Raw genomic sequence first — 17934 nt, forward strand, 5'->3', positions numbered from 1 at the left:
TACTATATATGTATATAGTTAAATACACATACATTGTTTTTCATCACTGGTAGAGAGGTCAAGATGGACACTCACTGCAGGCTAATGAACATGGCAGAACAGACGTGTGCTGAGTGTGATTATCACTTAGGAGGCATGATGAATGTACTGTGAGCAAAATCATGAAGTTCTATACTATAACAAAGTTCCAGTGAACCAGGTATCAGCAGAACAAGGCCAAGGACATCTGTACAAGATTTCATTAACCACAATGCTTTAGAGTGACAGTCTACACCCTACCACAGAAGGACTGATTCAAAGCAACCAAGAGTTAAAGGTCAGAACCCAAGTCGGTGGCTTTGAACCCCGGTCAACACGAGTTTCACCCACCATTTCGTTTTGCTTGGATCTATAAGAGCTGATGGGCAGGACATCTTGTTCTAAGCTCTACCGTGCTTTCCAACAAACAAGCACCACCAGGGACTAGACGTCAATGCTTCACCCTCGCTCTGGCCATGCTGGTGGGCGGCAAAGCCTCCTGTCCGCCTTGACCTTCCATTCATCATTAGCATTCCGTTTCCAGCCATATCTCCCCACCACTTCACATGTGAATAATCTCCCTGGACTGCATGGCTGTAACAGTGACAAACAGGACTAATGACAGCAATTACACTGCCATCTGTTCAACAAAACGTGCCCTTCTAGGAGAATAGCCACAGTCTTAGTGCATTTAGTACACAGTCACGAAATTAAAATGACATGTGGGAATCAATACAAAATATTTATTTTTTTCAAACCACAGAATCCGCCCCAGAGCCACACTATAAATTTCCCAGAATTGTAAGCTGTTAACATTTTCCTAAACAATCCAGTCCAACCAGAAATGAAGACAATTCCCAACCAGCAGGGGTACAGGGTCTTAATGTGCCTCTGATAAGCATTTTCTGTAATTCTCCCACAGCCATATCAACATAAGCAGAAATAGTGTATGCACTTGTGTCACTCGGCTGTGGAAAGAGGTTCAAAACAGGGGCTTGGCCAGTGGAGGAGGGAACATGGCAATGACTTAGTTCATAAACAGCAGGGACAGATGAGGAATTATTTTCCTTGGAAAATAATAGGGGTTCTTTCACATACAGGGTGGGGCAAAAGCAGGTTTACAGTTGTGAGTATGCAAAATAATTTATTTGTAATTAATTATCGTAGTATTTATTATTGTAGTATTTTCCATACAAACAACGGTAAACCTACTTTGAGGCAAATTTCAACAAGGTAATAAAAATAATAAGAAATCCATTTCTCCATGAACTACTATGACCTCTAGTTTAACTTCTGATAAACATAAACTTCATCTTATGCAATCACATTGAAAACAGTAACACAACCAAAAAGGTCCAATCTCTTACAGGTGTCAGTCACAGAATTCACATTCTGATCTTAAATTTCAAAGTCCCCTTAAGAGGCCTAGACTTGGAGTAAAGTAAACGTAATACTCTGAAGCTCAATGAGACACCATAAAAAAATCAACTGAAAACATCCAAACAGTGACTGGATAGCTAACGTGGGTTATCTTGTGTTGGTTTTTTTAGTTGTAAAGATTTTTAGTATCTCAGATTAGTGTATATTCCTAAACAATGTTCAGTTATTTTAACAATAGCTGCTTATTAAACAATTAGAGGCCCGATGCACGAAGATTCGTGTAAGAATGGGCCTTCCTTCCCCTGGCTACCAGCACCACCTTTGCTCTGGCAGGAGCCGCCTTTCCGCCTTCCCATGCTGCCCAGAGGCCCAGAGCGGCTGGGGTGGTGCTGAACGCTTGCATCGTTGCCATGGCCCCACCCCGGCCGCTCGGCACCTGTGTATGCAAATTAACACGCCATCTTTGTTGGGTTAATTTGCATACTCACTCCTGATTGGCTGGTGGGCATCAGGAAGGTATGGTCAATTAGCATGTTACTCTTTTATTAGGTAGATTGACTTTTGGCTTAAGGGCAATAACTCTTGCATGATAATCATGAAAATAATTGTGATAAAACAGTAAATACAGAAGAAATTACAGCCAGCCTCCATAAGAGGACGACCAACCTGGAAGGTTACCCCGGGAGAGTAAACGGGTTTATGAAAGACTAGGATACAAGTGCTCCTGCTCACTTCCTACCTGCAGAAACCATCGTCTCCGCTGGATCACCGTACCTCTGCTAGCGCGTGTGCACGGACCGCCACTCCCAAGTTCTCTTTGTGCTGAAGGGCGCTCGAATCCCTATGCAGTCAGTACAGACTATTGCAAGGTGATGTATGTGCAAACTCTTCCTGAGGAATTCTTTATGTGTGCAAACCTGCAACCCGACGGGAAGCATGGAACAGGGGACCGGCAGCTTGAGGGGGCTGCAGTGCTGGGGACGCACGTGCAGTGGTCACAGCCTTGGGCATCCATTCTCCTGCAATCTCTCTCACTCACAAATAGGTTTTCATCCTGTACCCCAAAGAAATGGAGGGGAGCTGCCTCAAACTTGTAAAAGGGACAGGAAAAATGTAATAACGCACAACTCCTTCACCCTGGTTGGTGTTCCTTCTCACGGATTCTACGTAAGAACTATGTATGTCAGGGCGTGCTTTCTGCCCCACAAAACACCAAGCAGTTGCTGGGCTAGGGTACAGCTGTGACAACAGGGCATCAGAGGGCACTGTTACCGAAGATTCGAGCCAACTTTAAAGGAAGTACCATCTCTCAAAACCATTATCATCTATTTACACTTTTTCATGCCAGGACTTCAATGTGATTGGACTGGCTTTCTTTTGGAGGGTTTAGATTTAGGCTGCACACACACACTAGTCAATTTAGCCAAATCAACTTGTTGACAATCGACCTGCATGTACAATTTTCTGACTTGGGCCCCACAAAAGCCAACTGGGTGGAGAAACTACATACTATACTGGCAAGAATATAGGTAAACATGAGAAAATACTTTCTGGCAAACAATGCTTCGTCAAAACAAAAATGGAGTTCCAATCTTATTTCTTCTCGTGTTGCAAGCTAAGAATTTAGCTAAGAACCCCAATTAAATGAGCAAGGTCAACTTTGGCTTGAAATAAAGAAATGGGTTCTTCATACTGCAATGTACCTCGGGGGTGAAAATGAGAAAGGAGAGGTCACATGCGCCAGGAGAACGTGTAGATTCCTCCTACAGGGCCTTCCCTCTGGCTTTGCAGGACCAACCCTGACCCAGGGCTGGCTACAGTCACTGCCCAAAACTTTAGAGAAACTAAGTTTCGCAGATTTGACTCTGCCCACTTTTTGTTTACACATATATTATAACAATAAAAAGACAATATAAAATATTTCTCCATTAACTTAATACAAAAACATCCAAAAGTTTTAATGCCAATTCACATCATAATACAATGCTTTTATAGGGAAAGTTCTGTTGTTGGCCAAACAATAGTCTCTCCCAGAAAAGCATTTGGGTATATTATTAAATTACTAAAGAACCTATCAACATTTTTCTTAAAAATCCAATTTTATTTCCGCAGAAGTATTATTGAAACCACTCAGGAGAGACTTTAGTTGCAGGTGTTATTTATAAGCCTGCAACAAGCAGTCCATTGAGAAAGTAAAAGTTGGCCTTCATGGTAAAATGGAATTTTTCCTTGATACGAGAATGTTACTGGTGCAGCAAATCCAACTATTCAGGGCATAGGTAGAGCCCGTATATATTCTTACAGTAATTCAGTGTTCAGCAATACAATCCAAAATACTCACAGAATTAGTCTAACTCAAGTCCTCCACAAAATCTATCAACTCTGGTTGACAAGTACTTAGAAAAATAAAATCTGACCACCTTTACTTTTACTTCTCTGAGTAATAATTTTACACTGAGGACTTCTATTAGATGACTTACTTGTTCCTAAGATCACACTTCTCTCTCCCACCCCCTAAAGAAAGGACAAACTGAATTGGCAGAGGCAACTCTAAAAAAATCCTGCAAATCAGAAGTGTGACAGTATCCCTAATGTCTTCTTTTTCTGCTTCAAGTTCTCTGAAGAGGTGACCATTAGTCTGACATAGCCTAATAGACTCAAGCATAATGCTCAATTTAGAGTCAAGCAGAACGGAGAACAAAATTTTTTCCCATTTGCCACATCTTTCTATTTTTCTTTGCCTTTCAAGAACAGCTAGAATACGCTTCAGAGTCTAAACAACTAAATAGCACTGTGGGTGTAGAAAAACAAAACACAGCTTGGCCACAACCGGAAGGGGGCCTCAAACACAGCAGTGCTACTTCTTTTCAGACTTAGATACAATGTTCACAAGATGCAGACTACAGACTTTTTAAAAAAGTATTTATCCTACCCATTTAAAAGGAAATGGATCAGGAATCCCACACCACTGATTATATTGGGATTTAATAACCATATCCGCTTCCTAGAGCATCGCGGGAGCCAGCTTTTACTGTTGGATGATTCTCAACATTGAAAGGGGAGCTTTATTGCTGAAGTGCTGGCCACGCCTGGACTAGCGCGATGCCAATACTACAGCAGCTGGTGGAGTCATGTTAAGTGACAGAGGGAATGGAAATGTTCTGTAAGAGTTGGTCCCTGACATTAACATGAATATGCCATGGTGAAGCGGGGGCAATCTGACCAATATGCGGCGTTTCGTTTTCCCACTCACTCAGCATCCTGCTCTGAAGCCACTCCTGACATCTTGGAGGGTTAATCCAGGATACCAGAAGCTTTTTCAGGAAGCATCTGTGAGTTTGACAACATGGTCACAGAGTTGCAAAGTGCACAAAGCTCAAGGCACAGAGTAGAAAAAAGTTGTGAACTAATGGGTGAGAAGGGATAGCAAAAGCAGAATTAGCATTTTCCTTTCACAAGACTTTCTAAACCTAAACAAAGACCAACTCTTTTAAAGGAGTTTGTTTTGGTTAGGGGTGAAAAATACTGTATTGTAATGATCTGCTTGATTTTAAAGCTAAACGTATCTTGATGTGTGAAATGAATATGCCGAGCGCCAAGTCCACAAATGAATAAAACAGTGCTTAAAAAAATTCTTCTGCTCTTATATTTTTGGAGGAAGCTGCTGATTTGGGCTGCCAGATTTCACTTAGCAACGGTCATTTTTCAAGATGCCTGTTCCTCATGGATTAATAGATTTCATTAGAAGATTGTCCCATTTCAAAATCATCCCCGAGTCTAGCAGCAACTGACAGTTTTTTTTGTTTTGTTTTTTAAAATTACAAATCAAAGAAGTCCGACATCCTCTTCCGAGAGCAGCCTTGTGAGAGCGCCTGAGTGCAGGACCCGCTGTGCTCGGAAAAGTCTCTGCAGCTCCAGTGTGTCCTTGTGGCAGGAAGGAAAGTACATCCAACACAGTCACTATCTGTACCCTCTGGAACTCGCACATGCTGAGGAGCTGTCTGAAAAAAATCATCAAAACAGGAAAAAGTATGAATAGCAGAGAGCACTTAACAATGGTAGGACCTGCCTATACACACAGTCCTCACCCCTCTCCCAATCGCCCAAAAGGAGGATTTTTAAAAAGCGGTTTTGAGGGGAGTGAAAGGGGGGTTTGATGATCAGGAGCTGAAGCTGGGTCATTGTCCCACTCTAGGCGACTCCAGAATCTGGCGGCCGCTTGACAAATGCCTGAGAACCACCAGCAGCAGCTGGACCTCATCTGGGCACAGCTTGCGGAATAGTCTGTCCTTGGTCACATACAGTGCCTAATGAGCCCCCTCCGGGTATCATTATTCTCACTGCACGGCCACTGCCAGTGCCCATCCACATCACAAAACAGCAAAGAGGGTAAGGAACACATTACTTACTATAAGCCAGCTCATCCCCAGCTCTCTTCCGGGACTGGTCACCTCTGGGGATTAAAAAAGGAAGAGCGAGTCAGCAGAACTGACTGACATCTTCACAGACCGACAGGAGAAATGGATTGACATAATTGATAATGGAAGTACAGCAGACATTTCAATTCTAAACCAACAACCTATTTTAACACATATCAAACTTACATAGTAACTGAGTCATTTATAAACTGAATATTCTTAGCTAAATGGTGCTGTCTTTTAAATATAGAAGGCTATTAAGTGAAGGAGAGATTATCTACAAAGACAGTTTATACTGGGTTCTAGAAAGTTCAGACTAAAATGTCTTTGAAGACTAACCTGGGTTTATCAACATCCCTCGTGACCTTATACTAGGGCAAATTTCAAATATGAATTAGAAAGGATAATTCAAAATCTTACCCTAAAAAGCTCTGTTATGAAACTGAAAACTGCTTAAAGCTTTTGAAAAATCTCAGAATCTCATTAATAATGAATATGAATACCCTTGTGGCAATAGAAGAACATGAACCTTTATACACATTAACGAGTTCATCTTCAAACACCAAAGGAATTCTAGTTCCACTTTAGAGATTAAAAAATCATAGGTTCTGATCAGGTCCTATGCTACCCATAAATGCTATTTTCGTCTCTCTAGTTTCTCAGACAATAATTCAAACAAATGATTAAAATATCAAAGCCATGAGTAATAACGACCAATTCAAACAAATGACTAAAATATCAAAGCCATGAGTAATAATGACCAATTCACCAGCTTTTAACTCTGGCCAATACTGTCCTTGGCCACTTTTCTTTGTAAAGTCTCCTTAGTCTAGAACAATAATCATACAGGTGCTGTGACTTGAATACTACCTATACCCAATTGGTCCCAGATTTCTATCTCCAGCTCTGCACATCAGACGCAGGTCCAAAGGCCTTATCACCAATAATTTACACATATTGCCAATGTACCATGGCCAAAATGAACGCTGCTGACTCCACTCCTTCCTCAGTCTTCCTCAATAAATGAACATCCACCCAATTCCTCAGGCCAGAATCCAGCTCATCCTTGATTCCCCTCTTTTCCTCACTCTGGAAACATAATCCAAAATAAACCAACACTCATCTACTCCACAGCAACAACCCTAATCCAAGACACTATCATCTCTCCCCTACACAACTGCAAGTCTTACTATTAGTCCAGACAAGAGCCAGTGATCTTATGTAAAAGCACAAATAAGATTATTTCATGCCTCCGATTAAAGCCCTTCAGCGGGTTTCCATTACAGTTAAAAATCAATTCACATTCACTTCCCCAGTCCTGTGAGATCGGGCCCTGTCTACCTCTCCATCCTCCTTACCTAGCTCTGCTCACTTCAGCCACTCTGGCTCTCTTTCTGCCCCTTAGACACGTTGGCACTTTTGTACTTACTATTTTCTCTGCCTGCAATACCCTTCCCCTAGTTAGCCAATGGCTATCTCCTGATCACCACTTCCCTAGCTGGAATGTCTCCTCCCTGGAAGGCATGACATTACCAGGTTAGCTGGAATGCCCCTCACACATGCCCTGGTCACTCATTCTCTCTCCCACACTCGGTTTCATTTCCTTCATAACACTTATTATTTGAAATAAATTGTTTACATGTTTATTATTTATCTCTCTACATTGAAGCACAAGCTCTGTAGAAACAGGGACTTTGTTGCCTTGTTCACCCAGTACCCAGAACAGTGTCTAGCACATAGTAGAAAATAAGAACCTGCTGAATTAACAAGTTAGTAAGTAATTCATAAATAGCCTCTACAGATTATTAAAATGCTAGCTCAAGTTAATTATTTTCTGCTTCTGAACAATCTTAGTCCAGACAAGAGCCAGAGTGATCTTATGTAAAAGCATAAATAATTTCCCCATTTTCTTTCTCTGGTTTTTGCTCAAGACTAGGAAAAAGAAAACCTCCTGCGAGGCTGGGTGAGGAGTCTTAATGACTGGCAGAAAGAAAGCACAATGAAAGGCCCCTTGTTTTTCTCCGGGCTGGGCATTTAGAGGAAAATGTGCACAACGTTTAGCATGAACTAGCCTCAGGCAGCTTAGAGAATCTGGATGTTAGAACAGATATTCTAATGCCACTTTTCAAAGATCTCTGTTGTGAACACTATACAAGCCAGCTGAGCGTCTTACATTATTACTATTTACACTAGTATTGTCACAGCAGTATTCACCAAATATTCTTGAAACAAACAGGTTAAAGCTGATCAAAAGGAAAATGTAGAATTTCATTATCTGGAACCTCACATTCCCAGCCCCCAAATGCCAAATAAAAACTGAACATGCAGGAAATAATAGGAGAAAAATACAGATGTGAGACTGACAGGAGAAAGAAAGGTAGTAGAAAGGCTGCCAAAGACATTATCTAACGTGGCAAGCAGGGAGAGCTATGAGCTGCGCTCCAAACCAGACCCTGCTCCTAAAGGGAAAAGCTCCAATCTAGAGTAACCCTCTCAGCCAGAAGACCAACAATCCCCCTACCTACTGGCTCTATTTGTTTCAGAATCCAGGCACCAATTACTCAGAAAGTACATTTTGTTTGCCCTTAAGAGCTATCGAGTAGCCACTCTGAAGAGGACCACAGGCTGGTTTGAATGAGATACTCCATCTCAGGGCATGCACGTTAGACCTTCCCAAATGAGCTTATCTCCTATAATGCAATATGACAACAACAGATACCAGTCTGTCTTCCCTGACAATAATCAATGCAATTATGCAGGTAACAGATGAAAAGGAAATGTTGCTCTTAGCTTATTTGTTCATTCTAGCTTTGAAATAAGTCCACATTGTATTACCATGCACCTGAATATCTTTCACATAACTCCAGCTCAAATGAGAATCTGCCCATTAAATGCAGAAGAGGATATATTTACAACCCTCACACATTATTTCAAAATATATCAAAGACTTACTCTGTTCCACCCACATTAAAGCTGTGTACTGCCTATTCAGGACTCTATACATCATGTAAGTGGAACATAATCTTAAATGAAAAAATAGTTTGCAAAGCTGAACAGGAATTGTGGTTGATAAGGCATCCTATCCTATATAATAAAGAGCTAATATGCTAATTAGACCAGCCGGCAGAACAACCTTCCGGAATGACCAGTGGGTGGGGCCGTGGGGCCGGGAGGCAGCCGAGGCTGCGATGGGCCGAGCCGCTTGCACGAATCTTGTGCATCGGGCCTCTAGTAAACCATAAAATGACTGCTCATATCAGAATAGCCAATAACAGAATTCTTGTTAAGATAGCCTGTACTACATGCTTTGTTTTTTGTTATTGTTTTTTTGCATCGGTGGATACAATTTCTTCTAAAACAATTCTAGCCAAATACTAATCAATGAAGGCATCACAGCTGGCGGGGCAAAACGTGGAACAAGAGCTGGAAGTGCAGGCAGACTCCCCCCAGTGGCTATGTGTAGGTGCTGCACATCCTTTCTGCCGGGCTGGGCCAGCTCAGCAGTGGGGCGGAGTGAGTCCAAGAATGTCGGCTTGGGCAGGGCCTACACTCTGTGCTAAGCATTCCTCAGAATAATTTATGAGGCAAACCTTAAGTCTCATAGTAAATGTGTAACAAACTGCTAACTTAATTCTAGACATGGCCCCAATTCAGACTGTGAAATAAAACATTTTAATTTTATCTCCTATTGGAAAACTAACATTTAAAAATTTCAGGCAGAAGGTGTATGAAAGAATTCCACTAAGAGAAACAAAAAATCCAAACTCAACTCCAAGGCACTTCCCTGAATATGATCAACTTGGCCTTGGCAAATAGTGCCATGTTAGTCCATGTACAACAAGGGCAATGCTGCATGAAGCTATTTATGGAGTCAGTTACTTATCCCCAGCAAACTTTACAGTCCTGCAACCTATTGTCTTATTCCAGTTCCAAAATTAGGGTTAGGAAATGTCTCTGGATGTGTTTAAATAGTTGCCCACACTGCTCAGAAAGTAAATTCAAGGTGTTCAGAGAAGTTCACAAGAGCTTACTTCCTAAACTGCTTCACAGAGATAAAAGCTTTCAGAAGGCTGTTTGTTAAAGACACCAGGAAGTTCATCTCTAAAATTAAAAGCAAACACTCAATGAAACATGAATATAAGCATAAAAGACTTCAAATTTATGGTGATTTCCCCCCTCATATTATGGGGGGGAGGAGGAGGGACATAAAAGGTATACTCAGATTATTCTGTATTTATTTTAAAATATGTAAGGAAAAACTTAACCAGAATTCAAAACACATGAGCCATAAAAAGATAAAACCTGACAAAGTTAGTTACACAAAAATAAATAAAAACTTCTCCATAACTTAAAATTAAAAAGAAAAACCAACACCATAAGTAAATCAAAAGACAAACAAAAAATAAAGTCTTATCTCAGGCAAAGAATCAATCTTTTCACTATAGAAAGAGCTTCTAGAAACTAAGAAAAAACAACAATAATAATCAAATAGAAAAATGAAAAAAGGACATGAACAGGCAGTTTACAGAAAAATACAAACATGAAACTATCCTCAGCCTCACCCTTAACAAGAAATGCAAATTAAACCAACCCTGTGAGGTTGGCAAAAATCCCAAAGTTTAACAACATACTTCACATGCAAGGCCATGAAGAACAGGCACTTTCAAACTCAGCTGGTACATATGCAAAACAGACAATCCCCCATGGAGGGCAATTTGGCAATATTAATCAAAATTACAACTGCTTTTACTCTTGGCCCAGCAATCCCACTTATGGGAATTCACTCTCCAGATATATCTGCAACAGGTATAGAATTATACATGGACAAGGCTATTCATTGCAGCATTCTCTGTGATAGCAAAAGGCTGGAAATAATTCAAGTTGCCATCTACTGGGGACTGGTTAAATAAGTTGTAGTATATTTACACAATCAAATGTGTAAGAAATGAATAAAAATCAAAACATATTTTGTATTTTTTGTACACTAAGAAAAACACTGGAAGGAATCATAAGAAATTTTTAAAAAATGATTACCTAATGGGGTGGGAGTAGATAGGGAGAGAGGTGGGGACAAACCTCTCAGAGTGTGTATTTTTTATTCTCATTTTAATTTTTGAACCATACAAATATATTAGCTCTTCGAAAATAGGTAAAACTACTATGGCATTAAATGGCCTCATTCTGTGTATGAAAATAATACTGCTGTTAGAAATGTTACAGTTAATGTCAGGAAACACGTGGCCACTGAGTATCAGAGAGAGAAGCTAGCTGTTTACATCTATTTCCCACTGGCCTTTCCTTCCCTAACTTGCTATAAGAAAGGGGGTGTAAAGGCCTCTCTAGCCATACAGCTTCACTGAGCCTTTCCGGTGAAAACTGACAGTGGTTACTCAGCGTCCCCACTACCACATGGGCATAGATGCCACCAGGACAAAATGGGAAAAATGCCAACCCATGGGTCAACAGATTATCCGCTTTATTTCCTAACCTGTGCTGAAACCACAGACTTGGTAACAGTGGTCTTGGTCAAGACCAATATTCTGAGATATAATTTGGCCGGAATGATCAACTTACTACTGCGTGTGGTCACCACTATGCCTAATGAGGAAACCAGCTGTCTTCCTTTCCACAACTTTCTTGCTTTAATGCTATGGATCCAAATAAAAGAAGATATATAAAAATGTAAGTAAAGAGTAAGGATACTGAAAACACAAGGTATTATGCACCCTTCAGTGATGTGGTGACATATAGGGTATTTTCCCATAGGGAATCACAAAGTTTTTATATAATTTATTATAGTTGAAAAGATGCACTTTGCAAGATTTTATGGGTTATAGTCATGATACTGAATTGTACATTTCAGAGAAATCAGCGAAGTGTATATGTCAAAACCAAGGAAGATAAACATCTGGCAACATTAAAGAGATACCTTCTTTTTTAAGAAACAACTAGAATTTAGGGCAAAAGTGAAAATAAGAAAGAGAATCTAAAGCCTCTTTATACTAGTTTAGTCATAAAAGTACCTATAACTGATCATAAAATTTCTGTAACGCTTTTCCAAATGTTCAGAACTAATATGAGGATCAAAGTTTGAAGAGCTCTTGGAGGCTGCCCGGGTAACTGCCCGCCCAGTGAGAAGTGCCTTCTTCAAAATCCATTTAGTGAAGAGCAGCTTCCATAAAATCAAAACCCAGTCTCAACATTCCAGACATACGTAGCCTACCTCTCCCGGAACAGCTCGACTCTTGTACAGTTATTTCCGTCTAAGAACCCTGGCATCCCTCCCCTGCCAAGCCAAACTGGCCTAAGGAAACTGACGTTATTTTGTCACAAAGGGAAAAAACTTGCCTCATAAAACCGTTCTGTATGAGTTCTCTTTGAAGTTTCTGATCTTGAGCAGCATATTCAGAAAGTTCAGATTCCACCGCCGGAGGGAGAATATTTGGAATAAATTTAGAAAATAGAGTTGGAGCCATCTGAACCCACTCTGTGAGGGAAGGAAAGAATTCATTAAGAAAATCATAGAGACAAATTAAATTAAATATATATTGAATTCTGAGTGGGGGGCAATTGGAGGGAAGAGACTTGGTGGAAATTAGCCCTATAAAGCATTTGTTAAGACAATACACTGGACCAAGAAGAGAACTGTGAGGGTAGTAATAAGTAGACATATAAAAAAGAAGTCCACAAAAATGGATGGGAAATGAACATTTAACAAGTGCGCTGGAGAGAACTAGTAAGTACTTTTGAAGAAAGCCCTATTTTGACCCATGCTAACTAACTACAACAAATTAAATATATGTAAACATTAAAAGAAAATAATTATATCGTTATTTAGTTATTTTAAAAAGATAAATGATCAAGAGAACAATCTAAAGAAAAACATTCAGAAATAAAATAAATAGACTTAGGGAAGTCTAAGGAAATATCTGCATTGATGATTAATTCATACTTTTATTATGGAACATTTTTACAATTCACTAAGACCAGATAAATGAAAGACAGGACTAAATAATTTACAATAAAAAACAATAAATAGAATAAAAGCCTTGTTAATATTCACAAAAACTCAAATAAAATAAACACAATCTCTTCCCACTGTCACTGAACTCTAACTGTAAATGATGCGCACCGGCAGCAGGTGTGTGATGAAACCAGCACGCTCCTTCCTTGTTGGTGGCCCTAACTGAGCACTGTTACCCTTTTGGGTTCTTTTAATCTGACCTCTTCAAATTTTCCCTCTTGGAAAACATCTTAGCTGTGTACTTCAAGAACCATAAAATGTCAAAGCTCTATTTATTCCAGTGAGCTCAATTTAAAAATAATAATCTGAGTAAATATAATTCTAAATTTGAAAAAAAATTATGCTAATGCTGTGCAATGCTGAGTCACTGATAAGTAAAAAATTCAACAGAACAGCCAAGTTAGAGATGGAAAAAATAAATAAATACATACATACATACATACATACATACATAAATAAATAAATAAGGACCACAAATGACGCAGGGGCCAATCCACTCACCCCTTGTTCAAACTCATGGCAAATGTTCTCAATCATTTCCCTCCATCTAGCTCAGCTCAAACATGGTTTAGAAAGTCTCAATACAGTGCTCTGGGGAACCACTAACCAATCAGGGTGAGCTGGCAGCAAACAGACCTGCCCTTTTATGGAACTCCAGGTGGTCATTAAAATACATATGAAGAAACAAAAAAAGTATGTGTATACATGAAGAAGGGCAGGATGGCACGGCTACAACTGTTTTCAAGCTGAGCTTCTAGAGACCAAATGAAAACACACCTAAAATAATAATAATTATCAGAATCTCCAAGGATTAGGGCCCAGGAATCTAGAGTTTAGAAAACCTTTTTGGTTGATCCAGATATATTCATTATACAAAGATCAGCATATGAGAACCACCATAGTAAAAAAAACTTTTACATTTAAAATTCAACTTTTACTGAGGATTCTCAGAGGGAAGGGGAAGAGGGCAGGAAGAGATTAACCAAAGAACTTATATGCACATATGCATAACCCATGGACACAGACAATAGTGCAGTGAAGGCCTGGGGAAGGGGTCAATGGGGCGGGGGGGGGGGGGGGCGCATCTATAATACTTTAAAAAATAAAGGTAAATTAAAACTCAAAAATAAATAAATAGATAAAATTCAACTTTTAAAACATTTTAACCTTAATCGTCAGGTGAATAAAACTGTTTTAATAAACCAGGAACAAGTATTTTTAATAAAGAATTATATTTTAAAAATAATACACCATGAACACAATAGGCAAGACATGTAAATGTCAAAATATGTTTAATAGTATCTCAGAAAATGCCTAGGGTTACAAAAGGCTAGACTGTGATAAAATTCACCTTTTGAAAAGGGCAATTCTCAAATACAGAATTCTCTTCACAAGTAATATGAATCCTATTATAAGAACTCAAACTTAGATAAAATAGCATTTAGATGAACATGTATCTATGAGTCTTTCTACCCATAGTGATTACTTTCATTCTGCAACTTGTTACTCATGATAAAAGCCAGAGCTTTTATGATAAAGCACCCTACTTAGGAGGCGTAATTCAGAAATTGGTCCAACTGCACTTGGATGCCTTCCAGACTAAAACAAAACAAATCATTCATAACCTAGAACTAAAGGACAAATCCAGGAGCCATTTCATCGCATTTAGTAAAATGAAAGCCAAAATTCTGAGAAACTACAAAAAGAAAAACATCAGTTTATTGGACATATAAAATAATATATTTTTGCTACTTTATATAAGTACTTTATACAAATAATTTGTTTAAAATTTATGAAGAATGGAGCAAGACCTGGTCAAATTTAAGTAACATTAAATTTGAATACTGTTTAATGTAGAAAAAAGTATTTGACATCATACTCCACCTCTAGTATAATTTTCAGAAAGTTTCCATTTTTAGCAAGCTAAATTCTGACATATCTTTTAAATTAAGCAAACAATCAAGCCACCAATTAATATAACCACTGAATCCAACTGAATAGTAATAACAGTTCATGTTAGTATGCTTATTATATTATCAGGTACTGTGTTAAGCAATTTAGATCAGGTCTTATTTCATTGAATCCTCAAATGACAAAAGAGTTTCAAAGAAAGGTAATTAAAGTAGTCCCCCTTTCCCCAGGGGAATACATTCTAGAACCCCCCAAGTGATTGCTGGCAAGTTACATAAGAGTCCAAAGAAGATGGAGTTACGAATTTATATGTCTATGCATAATATCTGTAGTGTGGAACAGAAGTGAAGGAGAAACTCCCTAACAAAAAAAGACAAAGATTAATGCCAGACAGGAGAGTCAATTTTATCTCAAGTGTCTCCTACAAATTATTTCTTGTATTTCCATTGGCTTTCACTAGAATAGAGATAACTGCAATGGAGTCGTTTGTTTACATTTCACAATGATGAGTATCTACTCAGTATTTTTTGCCAGAACAATCCAAATACCATTAGGCCTCAGAAAACACAGGGAGAAGCAACACTGTCCTGCTGGAGAGGCATGGAACTGTACCACAAACAAACAAGTCAACCCCAAAAGAAATGATGCATGGGGTTACCTGGTCGGAGAGTGTACAGGCCTTTCACAATATTTGCCATAGTTGAAGGTGTGACCTGAAATGGTGTTGACTGGGCTTCTAAAAGTAAAGCTGAAATAAAAAGACAAAATGGGATATAAAAATGATGTAACACTTACTGTCAAGGTTTCTCTTTCTATTACTGTTTCTCCCAAAGATGGAAGAGTAAACAAGTGCAAGAAATGAACGGCCCAAGAGGACAACCCGAGAGCTTACACACTGAAGATTGTTTTTAAATCCAATGCAACAGAGCTCGATCTAACAAGTAAATATGTACAGGTCTGTTGAAATACTAATGGAAATTATTCAACTCCTGGAGGTTCTGAAACAAGTAAACCTTTCTAAAAGCACTGGTATTCATGGTACTTAGTGAGGAAGCTGAAAGTGCTTCCCATTATGTTCCTGATTCAAAAAATGTACACTTGGGGGATGAAATGTTCTGTAATTCTCTCAATCATTTCTCTTTCCCCCAAATCACCATAGTTGAGGCTCTTGGAATTTTCCTGAAAGGCATATTATTGGTAATTTCAGTAACTGCAATCATAGAGTCAGACTGACTTTCTGAGTCAGTCTGACTTCCCCAAATGCTACAGCTGTATGTACTTTTTTTTTTTTTTAACTAAAGGTAATGGCAAGAGAGATCACGCTCGCTCATCCTTCTCACTTTCATGACTCTAGTAACCACAGAACCATGAACGTGACAACAGAGTCAGTTTTCTTTCAGGTTATCCACTGCAGGACAAAGGTTTTATTAGAACATTTTTAAATGGATAGAAATAATTCTTCTAGGTGATATCATTAACAGACACAAATGAATTCCATTATTTAGTGGATACGAAAGATACTCATGACACAGAACAGTTCATTTTTAATTTGTCAAAGACCTGCAATTTACTAACCAAAATACTTCATAAAACATGGCATAATTTTACTATATGCCAGGGTTGTAAAATTGGACAAGCAGTTGCCTTCTGTTCTTGCCTTTTTTTAAATGGAGAAGCCATCTCACTTGGCCAACAATGACCTCACAGTTTCAAACATACAATGTGAGTTACACTGAATTTATATGAAGGCCAAAGGTACATTGTTCAAGTTTATCCTTCGGATTTTATCATCAGTAGACAGTTATAATTTTGAATGGCATAGATAAACTTTAAAGAGACAAATGTTAATTTAAGCACTATAGGAAATATTTTCAAAATATAATGTTTAAAACGGAAATTCTAGCCTGGCCAGAGTGGCTCAGTGGTTGAGCATTGACCTACGAACCAGGAGGTCACAGTTCAATTCCCAGTCAGGGTACATGCCTGGGTCATGGGCTTGATCCCCAATGGGGGATGTGCAGGAGTTGGCCAATCAATGATTTTCTCTCATCATTCATGTATCTATCTATCTTTCTCCCTTCATCTCTAAAATCAATAAAAATATATATTTTTTTAATTAAAAAATATGATAGAGCCAGATGAGGGAAGGGTTTTTGCACTAAAGAGTAAAAATCAGAGAGGATTCTGTGCACCTCAAAGATATCACACCAAGCTCCTTCTAGAGTTACCAGTAACAAAGTTAGGGGTGAACCCCTTGATAATATTTACTCCATTGTCACAAGGGGGAAAGGTAGCAAGTGTCAGGCCGGATATGAAGGCACTGTCCAGTCACAGGGTCAAGCAGCTCCCAGCTCACTGGGTGACCTTCAACTCACATTTTCAATCCCTCATGCCTCTCTCTACAGAACTGGGCTTCAACACTTTCTGCTGTGCCAGTGCTCTCTGATCAAAAAATTATGTATATCATTGCTAGTGTTATCTCACCCCTGTAAGCTAAATTACTTACGCATTAGGCTGTAAATGTGCTTTTCTGCAACATGTTCCGTAAACAGCTTTATAAGGTCATCTTTTAAGTCTCTGTTAAGTTTTGTTTCGATGTAAAACTTATTCTGAAAGGGAAAATAAATTATTTTTCAGTGCATCATTAGGGGAAATGATCAGTCTAAAACTGAAACACTAAAAATAAATTATTTTAGGAAACAACTCATAAAAGCATCAAGCAAAACATAAAAATGCAACATCAAACAACAAAAAGAAAGCCCTGCCCTACTTATACGTCTTTCTGGCATGGGGTTAAAAAGCACATAAAGATGAAATGCAATGAACTATACACCTCCAAAAGAACATGGGAGATACCTGACATGACCGAGACAGAGATGATGTACAGACACAGGGAAACACACTGTGTGACAAGCACTTGATATGCCTTTTGAAAGGTCCCCATTTATTAGTGATCTAGGCTGAAAGCAGGTATTGAACATGCACTGTTGACTCCCCAACATACGCTCCATTCAATGCTTAGTCTAAGCCATTCAGCCTATGGCATTCCTTAGAGATGGTCTCTGGTTCAAAGATAGACACATGACCCAAGATAGCCCAGTAACTGAGAGAAACCCAGGCTCGAGTGAAAAGTATCTTACAGTCATCTTACCACCATGAGGAGAACATGGTGTGTTCCAAGAT

The 17934-nt window shown here is 39.0% G+C and overlaps 1 protein-coding gene across 3 annotated transcripts in view; it reads right to left on the minus strand.

Annotated features, from left to right (window-relative positions):
* Window positions 1-741: 741 nt before the first annotated feature.
* Window positions 742-17934, minus strand: part of CACUL1 (CDK2 associated cullin domain 1) — a 46074-nt gene continuing 28881 nt past the window's right edge. For 2 of the 3 annotated variants that reach the window (XM_054729377.1, XM_008144355.3), the window contains 5 exons: window positions 17258-17360; window positions 15410-15499; window positions 12165-12303; window positions 5808-5851; window positions 742-5399 (listed from right to left, as the gene is read on the minus strand). In XM_054729377.1, the coding sequence (XP_054585352.1) occupies window positions 5359-5399; window positions 5808-5851; window positions 12165-12303; window positions 15410-15499; window positions 17258-17360 (417 nt within the window). In that variant the 3' untranslated portion in view covers window positions 742-5358. The remainder of the gene's footprint in view (window positions 5400-5807; window positions 5852-12164; window positions 12304-15409; window positions 15500-17257; window positions 17361-17934) is intronic. The other variant, XM_054729376.1, reaches the window with a different exon arrangement.

Source organism: Eptesicus fuscus, chromosome 17 (assembly GCF_027574615.1).
Source record: "Eptesicus fuscus isolate TK198812 chromosome 17, DD_ASM_mEF_20220401, whole genome shotgun sequence".
In the NCBI taxonomy this organism is placed as follows: Eukaryota; Metazoa; Chordata; class Mammalia; order Chiroptera; family Vespertilionidae; genus Eptesicus; species Eptesicus fuscus.